The 14,265-nt window shown below is 36.2% G+C and overlaps 2 protein-coding genes across 5 annotated transcripts; one reads left to right on the forward strand and one right to left on the reverse strand.

The window, feature by feature from the left end:
* Positions 1-221: 221 nt before the first annotated feature.
* Positions 222-4,204, forward strand: gnpnat1 (glucosamine-phosphate N-acetyltransferase 1). Of its 4 annotated transcripts, XM_028015465.1 has the most exons (7): positions 222-428; positions 1,024-1,124; positions 1,220-1,383; positions 1,513-1,575; positions 2,115-2,242; positions 2,505-2,566; positions 3,186-4,204. In XM_028015465.1, the coding sequence occupies exons 1-7, from the start codon at positions 237-239 to the stop codon at positions 3,331-3,333; spliced, it is 858 nt and encodes a 285-aa protein (XP_027871266.1). In that variant the 5' UTR covers positions 222-236; the 3' UTR covers positions 3,334-4,204. The 4 variants fall into 4 exon arrangements, with proteins under 4 accessions (XP_027871266.1, XP_027871263.1, XP_027871262.1 ...); XM_028015462.1 differs by lacking the exon at positions 1,024-1,124 and having other exon boundaries at positions 347-470; positions 1,216-1,383; XM_028015461.1 differs by lacking the exon at positions 1,024-1,124 and having other exon boundaries at positions 349-369; positions 1,216-1,383.
* A 477-nt stretch (positions 4,205-4,681) lies between these two features.
* styx (serine/threonine/tyrosine interacting protein) lies at positions 4,682-10,239 on the reverse strand. The gene is made up of 11 exons (XM_028015466.1): positions 10,025-10,239; positions 9,681-9,713; positions 7,724-7,777; positions 7,525-7,622; positions 7,383-7,443; positions 7,245-7,281; positions 7,130-7,169; positions 6,228-6,278; positions 6,029-6,101; positions 5,454-5,547; positions 4,682-5,244 (listed from the first exon to the last, which is right to left on the reverse strand). The coding sequence occupies exons 1-11, from the start codon at positions 10,082-10,084 to the stop codon at positions 5,171-5,173; spliced, it is 675 nt and encodes a 224-aa protein (XP_027871267.1). The 5' UTR covers positions 10,085-10,239; the 3' UTR covers positions 4,682-5,170.
* Positions 10,240-14,265: the final 4,026 nt, after the last annotated feature.

Genomic DNA, 14,265 nt, shown 5'->3' on the forward strand with positions numbered 1-14,265 from the left:
GATTGCCATAGTTGGATTGTTTCTGATGTCACTGGACTGCACCCTTAAACTCATAAAGATGTGTTTGTCATGACTGATCCAACTCAATGTGCCAGCTCAAAATCGTTTACGATGTTAAACAATTCCTTCACTCCATAGTCATTTTATTGAGATGCCACAGTGCACAGATCATTTAGAAGTCCTAATTTTGCGAATCTATGTATTCGTGACAAAGCATGGCTAGATGTTGACCCACGATGAAAGGAGAACTGACTGTGAGCGAGCCTTCGTTTGAGCCAAATGATGCGGATCCCAAACGAAGAGCCGCAATTCTCATCACCTCAACATCTATGCCACGTCATACGCTGTTGGGCGGAAGCGGCAGCGGCAGTAAGTATGAAGCCCAGCCTCATTCAGAACTAACGCGTATCCCTGTTCATTATATCCGTGTGGGAATTCCGCTGGTCAGTATCTCACTGGGGTTTTCACTGGTAAGCTAACAGTTCTGCTCGGTTATAAACATTTAGTTGTAGTTGTATTTTGTACACTGGGAAGTAGAAGTTCCTGGAAACGGCTCGGTTAGGTCTGTTTGCGTGAGTTAAAGTGGCCTCGTGTAGGACAAAAGTAATTGAAAGCTAACAAATTTTACTTTTTTTAATATTTATGTCAATGAAGGCGTTGTGTTGTCAAGGATATGTATTTTACAATGTAGACTCGCTTTCAGTTATTGATTTACACAGTACATCCTTGTGTACTGTGTGTTCTGGCTCATAGATGGGTTAAGAGCAATAAAATGTAAAACTACATTATTATTATTATTATTATTATTATTATTATTATTATACATTATTAACATGGAAACTCAACTTAAGGTAGGGCTAAATCGGGAAAAGAGATGAACCACTTAAGATTGGACATTGTGGACTGTGCCTGGCCTCATCCTGGAAACTTAGAATCATGAATGGAGCGTCATATTGTCAAAGGATGTGTGTTAGTTGTAGGCGCGACTGTAATCTTGTTCAACTTGTTTCGTAATCTTCAGAGCCTGAAAATGTTTCACAGAAGGAAGCTATAGTGGTCAGGTCAAAGTTTTGTGTCACCGAGCAAATATATTCACTCTCTGGACTGAACAAGTTGACATATATGTGTTTTACAATTAAACTGAAGAAAACTGTATAAAGGTTTTGTGTCTTAAAATACCACTATTTTTAATTTGATGTCTTGTGTGTCTTCTAGACAGAGATTGTGGAATGCTGCTGGACGAGTCTCCACTTTTTGATCCCTCTTTGCTTCAGGAGTTGGACTGGAACAGCAACACCGTGTCCTTCTCTCCCCCCATCTCACCAACCAACCCAGGAGATGACCTGGAGCTCAGGCCGCTGTGCACAGCAGATTTTGATAAAGGTCAGTCAGGATTACTTATTTCAGATCTCTATATATACCTAAAAATCTGAATACTTCATTAGACACGAATCGTATTTTCAATTTGACAGGGAGATGTAATTGACTTCCTTTGTTGCTTTTGTTTTCCAGGATTCTTTGATGTTTTAGCTCAACTTACCAAGACAGGCGATGTCACGGAAGAGCAGTTTGTTAGTAAGTGGCACTTAATGCTGCAAAATAATTAATCTCTTAATAATTTTACCATCAGTTTTTTCAAAGTCTTTGACTGCAAATCTTGCTACCACTTTTAAATTCATTAAAACCTACATCTGCAACATTGCCACACACATGAGCAATTAGGTTAAAAAAATGTTACTTGTCATTTAATTCAACCATATATATTCATATACTTTATGGACTCATTACACACAGAATTCTATATTTCAGCAGCAAGTGAGAAAAACCAGGTAAGGCTAGACGAAACTATACTGTAGTCAAAACTCAGACATAACACAGAATGATATGTTTCTGAGAAAAAATCAAACTTCCTCCTGTGCACAAACTAGTTCCAGTTCTCCTGAGAAGGTACACCACAATAGACCATACACACTGAGAAGTGGTGGAAAAGACCTTGGGGCAGTCACAATATAAACATTATAGCACACATTGTAGAAAACACACTAGATGGAAAACATTAATAATAAAAAAAGGTTCGTCTTTTAGAAAGGTGTTCTGTTTTCTGTTTGTTCTAGGTAAGTTCAAGCACATGAAGACAACAGGAAACTACTATGTTGTCGTCGTCGAGGATAAAAACCTGGGACAAATTATCGCCACAGCCACGCTGATCATTGAACACAAATTTATTCATTCCTGTGCCAAGGTACAGCACACTGATCAGGAAGCTTGGGTAATCCAGAGCAAAGAGCCATGATCTCTTTCGATTCTCCCTATCACCACTTATCAGTTACACATTAATGCACTGATTATTAAAACCCTAATATTCAGTCAGCTTGTTTTTTTTTTCTCTTTTTTTTGCATATACATTGCTTTTCTAAAATCAAGACAAATAAATTTCACCTTGTAAAAACAACAGATTCTGAAAATGAACAAAATGAAGATCTGCTGCTTTACTTTATTTGTAGAGAGGCCGGGTGGAGGAGGTGGTTGTCAGTGACATATGCAGAGGGAAGCAGCTCGGGAAACTGTGAGTAGGCCTGTGCAAACCTGACAGCCCATATAGCTTTTATACTTATGAAAGAGATAAAGGGTAAATATTTGCTTTACTGCTGCAGTAGCATTTAGTCAGAGTAAATGTGTAAGAAAGTACAAAATTGATGAAAACTTTACTGGCTTTCAAAAGTATGCACAATCCTTGTAAAATGCCATGTTTTCATCATGTGAAATAGTGAGATCAGGATAAATCATTTTAAAGTTTTTTCCTCATATAGTGTGATGTCAATTTAATTATAAAATGAAGAAGGCATTCTAAAAATTTAATGTTTTCCCCAAAACTTTAAAAGATCAGACACAGGGAGGTTAAGGAGGTTCCCAAAAATTTCTAGCAAGTACTGGTTATGTTTAACATGCAAGAGCAATCTCCTGTACCCTGTCTGGATCAATAAATTGAAAGTTGTAAGCATGAATATCTCGTGTGGAAGGATGTATTTATAGTCGGATGAAACTAAACTTTGTGCCACAGTTAGAAAATGTTTGACAGAAACATAACCAAAAGTACCATTCGCGGAGTTGAATTATATTTTAAGAGGTATTTTGACCTTTGACAGCCACTGTACATAAAATAGTTTGTCTCTTTTTTCTTGCAGGTTAATGTCAACGCTTACTCTTCTCAGCAAAAAACTTAACTGCTACAAAATCACTCTGGAATGTGCGCCCAAAAACGTGGCTTTCTACCAAAAATTCGGATATGCCTCCTCGGATGAAACTTACATGCAGTGCAGATTCTTCGACTGAGGAGAGCTGCAGCTTTAACCACCTCACAGGTTTTGGGGCATGGACCATTTTTACATCTGATATCAGCACTTGCAATGGGGGTCTTTAGCACTAGCTCCCAGGGATTCGGTTTGATCAAGGTATCTTAATTTCTGAAAACTTGAGCGTCAGTTTATTGAAGCTCAGTTTGACAATAATCCACCCTTTGGTAACCGCTGCTACCTCACCAGGGTGGGTGTTTGCTGTTATTTTACCTTCATCCGTCTTAAAGAATGTATGTATTGTCTTACTTTCTCAGAGAAAAAGGGTAATTGAGTACAAAAAGGACAAAGAGCATAATTTTACTGCTACACTACAAGTAAAGACAATCCTACAAAAACATTAAATTTGGCTTTTATCATATGGAAAAAAAGTAAAGCTTTTTCCCCATGTTACTTTTAAGCTACACATTCTCATTATCCAATTTGGCCTAAAATGATAGTTTTCTGCCACCAATTAATAGCAACTGTTGACATTCATGAAGAACCACCATGAGATCTGGGTTTCACTTTTCTAGTATGATTGGTACGAAGTGCTCTTTTTCTCAGCATATCAGTTTTGTTGTTGGGTACCTATAATGAAGTTTTGAATACAAGACTGTTAAACTATTTCCAGTGGAGAAAAAACATTTTCAAAGGTAGTGGTAATAATTTGATAAGGGTGTTTTTTTTAGTTGGTTAACTGGATTTAGCATTAAGCATTTTGTAAAAGAAATGACAAGTGATTTTTGTAAATTCACTTTTATTTAAGCTTTTGTAGTTGTTTTATAATTATGCTTTTATTCTGGGGCACGTATTTAAAATAACTTATTTCCAAATGTAAATCCAATAAAATATTCTATGATCAAGAGTTTCACATTTTTCTGCTATGAGATTACTCAATGGATCAAGTTGTTAGTCAGGGCTCCTTTTGCATGAATTACTGCATCAGTGGTATGCACTATGGACACAGAATGCTTAAATCTCTGCTTCATTTTTAAAAGCCTAATTCCTCTTGAGGCTCATTCTGCATCTGTCCATCACACATTTCTTTCCACTCAGCTTTCAAGTCATGCTGGAAAAAAGCACGATAGTCATTAAAAATAGCTTTTTTTCTGGCAATTTGAATTTGGTATCTTTAGATGCAAGCAAAATCATGAAAAAAAAAAAAATATATATATATACACACACACGTTTTGAACTGAGAACAAACTTTTTAAATCTAATCTTTGATTTGCACCTCAACACTAAGCATAAAGGCTGACTGAAAAATGTTGCTGTCCACCAATTGCTGGAAAACAAGCGTTGAACAAAGTGTAGAACCAAAATAAATAATGAAGACATTACTACAGTACTTAGGACTTGTTTTTATTAAGCAGTGTTTAGCATTTTTCTGTTCTTGACTGTTAGGCCTTATTAGTTCACCTTATTACTCCTGAAATAAAGGCATAGCTACTCCTTTTGTCCTCCGCTGGGTGACATCTTCTCTTCGCTCCCTTATGCAGACATCCCCGATCAGATTATTTTCACTAATTCAAGTATTCAAAGTGCATTATTGCAATACTGTCCCGCTGCAAATGCAAAATGCTTAAATACTATAAAACTGCGAAAAAAAAAAAAAAATCTCCCATCAGTGCATCCTGCTCAAATAACAAAACAGTTATCAATTTTGACCCTTGTTCATAAGTACTCCATGTCTCAGACATGGGTAAGCTGTCCTCCCACCCTCTTTCCCATTCCCCTTAGAAAAATTCAAATATTTACATTTTTAATCCCATTAAAAATGTAAAAAACATGAAGAAAAGAGTGCACAGTGCCACACAGCTTAAAGTCCATAAAGCTCAGCCGTTCTGTGTTGCTGTGACCTGCATTGCTCCAAAATCTTCATCCTCCTCCAGGCTGCGTTTGCGACTTCCTGTCAAATAAATGTTGTGATTTGGTCACAAATAAAACTTCGTACCATTCACATAACAGTTGTTTTATATGAAAAGACACAAAAAGAAACTTTGCAGCCAGCTTGGAAGAAACTTCGTCACCACTGCTCTAAGCAATAATTTGAACAATTATTTTTTTTACAACACTGGTCCAGTTTTACAAACCAAAGATAGTTCATCTTGAACAAACCTGGCATCCCAGCTTGTAGAGAGAACGACCTGCCCAACTCTATCGGTGACATCATTTTAATGGTCAGTTTGGCCAGATAGATTGCTTCATATTCCTGCAAAAAGAACCAAAATAATTCCTCATAACTACAATAATCAAATAATTCAAGTGACAGCAATCCTTTGGCTTATACTCCAATTCACTGAGTCTCATACCAATACTGTTAATTTGTATTTTATCATCAGTTTATGGGTTCATAAACTCAAATACGTACTATGGAAAAAGTATCCAGTATGTGGTTATTCAACATAAATATATTCTTAATTGCCATTGCAATAATAACTGTACATTTTTCCAACAAATTATGCAAAATTGCACCAAACAAACCACAATCACATTAAAAAACCCAATGTATTTACATCTACATAATCTCTAGAATACAGTAAGGGTGTTGTATTGCCACACATCTTGCTGTTAAACAAACAAATGTTAATAGAATCCTAAAACTGATGAACATTAAATCATAACCATATCAAGATTTTTAAGTATGCTGACATACTTGCTAACTGGGTAAATCAGGTTTAATAGTGTCTTACCTGCAGTTGGTGGACAAAACCTACGTTGGGGTTGATGCAAAATCTCCTCTCCTGTACGTAGCTGAATGCGTCCCTGCAGTTACAATCACAATTAATCTGAAAGCTTTATAAACTGCAACGATAAAAACTTTGTGGCAAGAGCCGTAGGTGGCAGTTCTTGTTTACTGGCTTTGACTAAAAATGAGAGGAAACAAATTACCTGTACTTCATCCCAAATGTTTCCATAAGGTAGGCAATCACTAAGGCAGCACTACAAGAAGTAAACATAATAATGTTACTCAGACAGATGATTCAGTTGTATTTTCTGAATAGAAAACTACTGATCAGTGAATATGTAGAACGTTACATAGCTAAACATTTTTTATTTCATAATAAAAATCTGTTTTTTTTTAATATACCCAAAATTCTAATATACATAGATTATTTTTTAATGTTGTAAACCATACTCAGTAATATTAACAGAGATAAGCCTTGGAAAAATATCATTTGAATTAGTGAGTTTCTTTAGTAAATATTTATTTTCAAATCCATTTCATTTTCTTGAGATGCACCAAGGGCGGGAAGATATCGCTGAAAACATATCACAATATAAACATTTCATATCAGTCAATATCAATATCAATAATTGATTAGTTTATTGTTTTAAATATCTGAAATACTAAACTGGTAGCGTAATCTTTCCTATTTTGAGCACACCGTTGTTCATTTTTAAGCAATTATGAGGGCAAACATTAAACTGCTACTGCCAAAGTTACTCAACAGGTTGTTGCTAGGTAACCAGAGAATGGGTGAGTTGCTAGGTAACCGAAGACTAAGTGAGTTAGTTGATGCCATCAACCTTGCTCAGCTGGCCGTCAGAGGTTGAGCAGCTAAAGTCTTTCCTCTGCCTACATCCCCCAGAATGCTGTGTGGTTCTGGGTCAGAGTTCAGTAAAATTATTGAATACTGTAACAGAGGTATTATGTAATGACATTGATCATGTGGCTATATACATATTCTGTTATTGATTTGCTATCTAGCCCTTAATGCACCTTCACTTTAGGAGCCTCTTGTGTTTTTTTGGCCTGAAATTGCACACATACAAGAAAGTAAATGCCTCACCTTCTCGATATCCCTGCATTGCCATGAACCAGCACCTTTCCTACAGGAGTAAAACACAGGTCACTTAATTGAACAGAAAAATATTTAAACCATGACAAACAGCAAGGAAACTTACCATCTGTTGCCAAGCAGCTATCAATAAACTCTTTAGTCTGCAAAAAGGAAATAAAAGACAAATTATTGTAAATAATGTCAATGCTCTTTGAGTGAATAATTTTTTTTTCTACAGGCCCAGGCCTGATCCATGACTTACCATAGGAAAAAAACGAATTATATTTTCTACTGGATTGTCAGCAATATCTAAAACAAGATATCTACAAGAAATATATGAAATTAGATTTACTCAAAAAATAAGCATATAGTGCTCTGAGCATTTTATATGTGTGTTACCTTACCTAAATCTATGAGAGAAATTGGGTTTGATAAAATTGGCTTCAATGTCTTGGCGGACACAAATGATGTGGGTTATACCGTGTCTCTCAAGAGTTGGCAGCTAGAAGAAGACAAAACATTGAGAGGTACAATTAAAACCGTGTTTATTTTCGTTTAGAAATACATGTATTTATTCTGGAGGATGATTCTTCAAAGTATTACCTTGCTTTTCATTGCAGCAGAGTAGGGCCCTAAAAACAGTCCAGGTAAAATCTCCTGAGCAGAAATATACATAATGACACACCATCAGCAAATACAGCTACATTTCATGGTTTAGCTGCTACGCTGCACACCAAGTACAGTAGAGCTGTGCTTGTCTGACAGATGGTACGATAAGATTTCAATCTTTTAATATCACATTTATAAGGAAACTGTTTCCCACCAATAATTTCAGACTGTGACTAAAATGAAAAGTAGCATAAATTAAATGATGCTTTGCAGACAAAACGCTGATCAGGCATAACATTATGACCACTGAGGGGTAAAGGTTGGCCTGTCCAGTCTGAGTAATCTGCTGAAAGAACCAACAATGGGCACAAGAGCTCCAGAACCATACAGAGGTGCAATTGAAGAAGGTAGCCTTCATTTTCTGTTCAATCATGTAGACAGCAGAGTACATTGCTTATCTGGGAAACACACAGCATACACTAACAAGGAGGATTTTAACCATGTGACCCAGAATGTTCTGATTTAGCCTTGTACGGTTTTAATTAAAAAAAGAGGAATATTTCTGTAAATATATTGGATGTGTCATAACTCCTCTATCTGCAGGCATTTTAATGAATGTCCAGGACAGCCACTGAGAGGGAGGGGCTCCTGTTGCAATAAAAAGCTATGATTACAGAAATAAAACTACAATTGCTAACCGCAATTAGCCATACCAGCAATTAGACTTCTGTAAATTTACTACATACAGGTCTAAGTATCTGTAACTAATTTTACAGGAATTTGCCAACATATAAAACTCTCACTACTGAAGTGATTACTCCTGTTCTCACAATTACAGCCTGGCATCAACAATGAGACAAAATTTTAATTACTTCCAAGTTAGAGGAAAGCTTTAATGATAATTAACTTTTAATTTGAATAATTAAAGCTTAAAAACGGGTTCTAAAGAAATATTATCTAGAGCAGTGGCACATTAAAACTGTTAATGACCCACCAGGGTTGTTCTTGCTTTTATTTGTGCCTCAGTACATAATTTATCACCTTAAAATATTTCTTTGAAGAAATTACTTCCTTTTACTAAACAGATAGCTGTAATCTGTTAAGAGTTAAACTTAACAGAAACTACGAGATAATGAACTGGAAGCCTGGAACAATTTATGGCTCTCTCTCCACAAAACTCCATCCAAATGTTCCGGGTGAGTAAAAAAGTACTACCAACCTGCCAGACCCCTTTTTCTGAGGTAAATTCCTATGCTGGTGATTTGTTTTTACACTGACAGATGTAGTGGAAACCGAAGGGGTTAAAGAAAAGGCCCAGAAAGCTTGAAACAAACATACATGCAGTGAGACATGTTTCACTCTGGTCCAATTTTTGTTACAAAGCTCTTGATTTACCAATTTGGTAACCTTAGGGTGGCTGGAGCATGGACTACTAGATCCACCGTTGACATGACACTGAGGAATATCATCTCTGCTGCCAGGATACTGAGCATGTTGTGACAGACAGGAGACCGCCATACAGCAATATTCTTTAGTCAGAGGCCTCTTAGATTTGTTGCAAGACTGACTGCTCCTGGAGATCCATCCTGCCCACAGCATCCACATCTACAAAGACTCTTTGAAGATACTTTAATGAAATTAGTTCCACCAACATTTAATTTCTCTTTGGGATAAATAAAGTATTTTTAAACTGAATTTGAATTACAGTGAATGTTTTTAGCCGCAATGTAGGAACCAGCAAACTATTAGGCAAATGACTATAATGTTATGCCTAATCTTAATTGGTGGACATTGAACATATTGCTATATACCCACTCAATATTTAGGTAAATGAAGTAGACAAGTGACTTTGACATAATGTAAATGTGTAGCTTCTAGCTACGCAAAATAAAATGTTTGTTTAGGCGTGAAAACCTTTTGTAAATTTCCCACATGCAGTAATGTAACATACCTGCATTTCTCTTCTCATCGGATAAGCCCAGTCCTGCAACAGGAAGATGTATAAGCAAGTTTAGAGCCTGAGAGGACAATTACTCCAAGTTTATTTTGATGTGTGCATTCGTGAGTAATGCTTGTTAGCTTCTCGGTGTTGATTACGTCAAGAAATTAATCAACATTAACGGTTTTAAACACAAACAGTTTTTCGTGCATCAACAACACTCGGTCAAATCTGCAAAACGTCCCACAAAAAGCCCATATGAGTGCATATTTTCTCCTGCTGAAAATAAGGCTGCTTGTTAGCTTAGGTTAGCTGCTCACAGACAGTGTACGCTAGGCAAGCTGATGGTCTCTCACCAGAAGCTCCTCCTTAGTCGCGGGTAGAGACGGGAACTGCAGTTTGTTTTCCTCCTCCATTCTGCCGTGTGTTCGGGCTTCACCGGCTGAAAAGATGATTTTCTTGTCACAGCGGGGTTAGCTGGATAAGCGATACAATTTGTGAAGAGGCTCAACGTGCGAGTCCGCCATGCTGTTACCTGACAACAGTGTCACGTGACCCTTCAGCCGACGGCAAGAAGGAGGAGAAGAAGTGCAAGGATGGAATAAAGGCAGGTAGAAATGGCGACATCTAGTGGCCATTGCACGCAAGAAAATCACGTTTAGATATTTTTTCTCTTGGTTGAGCTTTGACGCTGATTTTTTCATATAATTATGGGGTATCACTTGTAAAGCTAAAGAAGAAGAAATTAACAGTAATATATTTGGTTTATTTAACCTGTCATAGAGAGAGAAAGATGGGTGTTATTTTTTTCAAAGCAATATTTTCATCATATTATAATTCTTATAATTCTAAATGTCATAGTTCCCAATTCAACATTTAATTGACAGTCTAAATATTTAGTTTACAAATTAAATATTTAAATTGCAAATAAAACATTTAGTTTCCAACTAACTGTTTAGGTCTGAGCAAAATATTTTGTTTACAAACTAAATATTTAGTTCCAAATTAACTACTTAGTGTGCTAACTAACTATTTAGCCTGTGGGTTAAATACACATTGTTATTCATACATTTCTCAATGAATGTTATTAACATGGTGAAGATAGGACTTTGAAAAATGAACACCCATAGTTTTTCTCTATTACAGGCTAAAGAAACAAAAATATTGCAATTAATTTTTAACTGTGTAACTTCATAAACAGCATCCCATGTATAACCTCATCAAAAATAACTCTCATCAGAATGTAGGGTGTTTTGGAAGATCTAGAAAGAACCCTATCCAGAAAGAGCCTTTCATTGGTGAAAAGTTTACTTTTTTAACGTTTAGAAAAAATTCTTTACTAAAAGTTGAAATGTTAACAGAGGATATAAATAACATTATCATCATCTGTTATTTCCTTACTGTCCCAGTTTGTTGTCACAAGACAGATGCTTCACACTTGATTCTATACTTTCGCATTAAGAGTTTGGTATATTCAACATTTGTCTCAATTAAAAACTCTAAAAAATGTCCTTTCCTCCACTGTTCTTATTCATTTATATGAAGACTTTGTGTTAATGTGCTATGTAGGTATTTGTGTCATTTATGTGTCTTTTTCACATAAAGGAGTTTCTGAGGATCAATGGTCTAAATAACAAGCACAAAACATAACTCCTCTACCACTTGCTTGGCAGTTTGTAGGTGCATGGCACATGTATATTATGACCATAAATAAACGTTATTCTCCAATGTGGATTGTTCTAGAGGTTATAAGGATCATCTTGAGTACTGTTTTTTTCTCCTTGTATGACAGCAGCAAGGGAATCCTGAGTTTTTGTACAATTTTGATCATCATGGGAATTATATTTCGCATGTATTGCTTGTCTGGACCTCTTGGATCATGCTGAGTTGACCCTGGTTGTTTGCGACACAGACGGTCCTTCTGCCAGCAACAGACTCCACATTTATCTTTAAAGAATACATTCTTTCAAATACTAACCTCCGGTATTTTGTTTGTCTTGCGTCTTTCATTTCTTTGTCTTTAACTTCTGTGTCAGCAGCTTTCAAGTAGCTATTAACATTTCTTTGTAGGACACAGACAGACAGACAACCTTGTCTGTGTAAGGCAAAAACACTCAAGCTTCAAAGTTCACACAGATCTGCTTGGTGTAAAAGCGACACTGAGCAAACCTTCAAATATGCCAAGTGAAAAAAATAGGCATTGCATAAAAAATAAATCCAAGAAAAATGTTTAATGTAGGAAGACATTCCACAGGTGTGCAATCTCAAATACCCATGTTAGAATGTTTAATTACAGTGGTTAGGTGCCTTACTATTCCTTCACAAGTGTTTCACAGGTGTGTAAATATTCTCAATGTTTGAGTTTCCTAATATGTGAACTGCACCTGCAGTAAATCTTGGAAAGTGAAAATAATTTGTGTGAAGCAAAAGCTTCTTTTTTAGTTATTTTCTACCTGTGACTATCTTCTGCATCCAAATATTTCTGGAGCAATATTTCTGTGTTCAAAAGTTTTGTTTGATAAAATTGCTAAATGTCATAAGCCTGTCTGAGAAGAAGTCACGTGAACGTATATGAGGAATGTGTTTTTGGCTTCTTATCCGTATTTTGAAGCAAGCACAAAAATCTTAATTTCAAAATAGTAATTATAATACTCTATACTTAGTGGCACTCAGAAAAGGAGTGCGATCAAAGCTTTCCTTCAAATCTCTTTTGTCAAATGTTTGCATAAGTTTTCAGTTTAAATTTTTCCCTGCATTATATATTAATAAGTGGGAAAGGAAAACTACATTTGTAAAGTTGTGTGAATAATTTGTACATGCTTGTGTTGTTGTCTCTGAGTCGTGGCGTCTGTTTGCTGCTATCTTATTTTTCAGTGTTTTGTTTACCATTGGGAGAAGATCTCCCTTTGTTCACATATCAGAAGAAGATGAAATCTTTGTATCTGACACAGGATTGAAAGTGTGTGTTTATTTGTCTATGGTTTATGAGTAAGTTTGTTCGTGAGTTCATGTAATGGACCATTGCTTTGCAGCACAGCTGGTCAGCATGCAAGGACACAGTAAAAAATGCTTCCTTATCAGATACGGAGCAGAGATATTTCCTGCTGCTTCTATTCCGCTGGCACACACTCGTCCCAAATTAGTCTTTGAAGAATATCAATTACACACATTTCAGTTTGAAACACATTCCTCACCTGTTTTTTTTCTTTCCAGCTTCAGCTTCTGCTTTCTGTGTAAAGTGGTTCCTCTGTACAGTGCAAATCTCCCAGAGTTAGCTGCTTCTTATGATCAGCCCTACAAGATGAAAAGTGAACAAAAATATAATTATGTAAACATCACTAGCCCTTGAAGAGGTGCTGTTTTAGAGAAAATATATAGATCGCACCTGTCAGTGTGTAAACTAAAATAGTATTTATCCATCCTTGGATCCAATGGTCTTTTCTATGCCTAAATGTTTCTCTGAGGGGAACAATCAAACCAGCAATCTTCTCTTGTTGCATTGGATAAACAGGTGGCAGACATTCATCACAAGAGCAAAAAGGACAAAGGATAAGATTGAAGAGCAGTTTGGTCATAATGAATTGGCTGGAATTGCTCTACTAGAATTGCCATGTTTAAAAAAAGCCATTTTAAGTTAGTTTTTTTTTTTTTTTTAAATCCACATTAATTTGTGCCATTTCCCCAGTCCCCTTTTTCACCAAGACATTTATTCTGAAAGCAAGAAGAAAGGGGACTGCAGTATGTGTGGAGCCTTAGTGCCTTTATAAAAACAATGCAATGTTGGTAACTACATCGGCATGCTGCCTGGAAATAAATCTTGTATTCATTTAAAACTGCATTTTCAGAACAAAAAAGAGCTTCACACTCTGCTGAATGTGAGTATTTTGTGTACAGGTAAAACAGTTCCTAAACAAAACTTTGACAGAATGATAAAAAAGACAAACACAAACTCATCTGATCAATGGTTGTTTTCTGGAAGGAAACTGAAAAATATTCCTATTTATAATGAAAAGACTTATCCACAAGGCTAGCTCAAAAAATAATATAATTATGAGAGTGATATCACAGTGATTTCTCTTCATAAGGGTGCAGCCAGACAAAGGGAACACGTATAGAGCATAACCTAAAAATCTGCCTTAAGTGTGGGGACTGTACTTTGTCATAACTTATTTTTATATTCAGTGATTTCACTCATGCAAGCCAACTTTAATCCCCAAAGAATATTATGAAAAGCCCCCTGCCTCTTCAAAAAAGCTTCCACTACTTTCATTAATAAACGCCATCAGCATCAGTGAAGAGAAACTTTGCTCTCTTGGGAAACTATAGTCCCACTGTGAAAGCTCATCATGCATTCATCCGTGCAAATGCTGAAGGTGTTAAGGTCCTATTCAATATTACTTTGCAGTTCATCACTAAGGCATTCAATAAGATTCAGATCAGCAAGGTAAAGAAGCTTTGTGATTAACTTTGTTTTATCCACTGCTCTCTGCAATGTTAGGCGGGTCTCGGGGGAGAGAAGGGTTAAAATAGTTCAAGGTAGGAAATGCAATCAGGTGTACAGGTTTCAATACATTTCTAAAAGTGGCTGTGAGTAAAC

The sequence above is a fragment of the Xiphophorus couchianus genome, chromosome 4, assembly GCF_001444195.1.
Source record: "Xiphophorus couchianus chromosome 4, X_couchianus-1.0, whole genome shotgun sequence".
Taxonomy (NCBI): domain Eukaryota; kingdom Metazoa; phylum Chordata; class Actinopteri; order Cyprinodontiformes; family Poeciliidae; genus Xiphophorus; species Xiphophorus couchianus.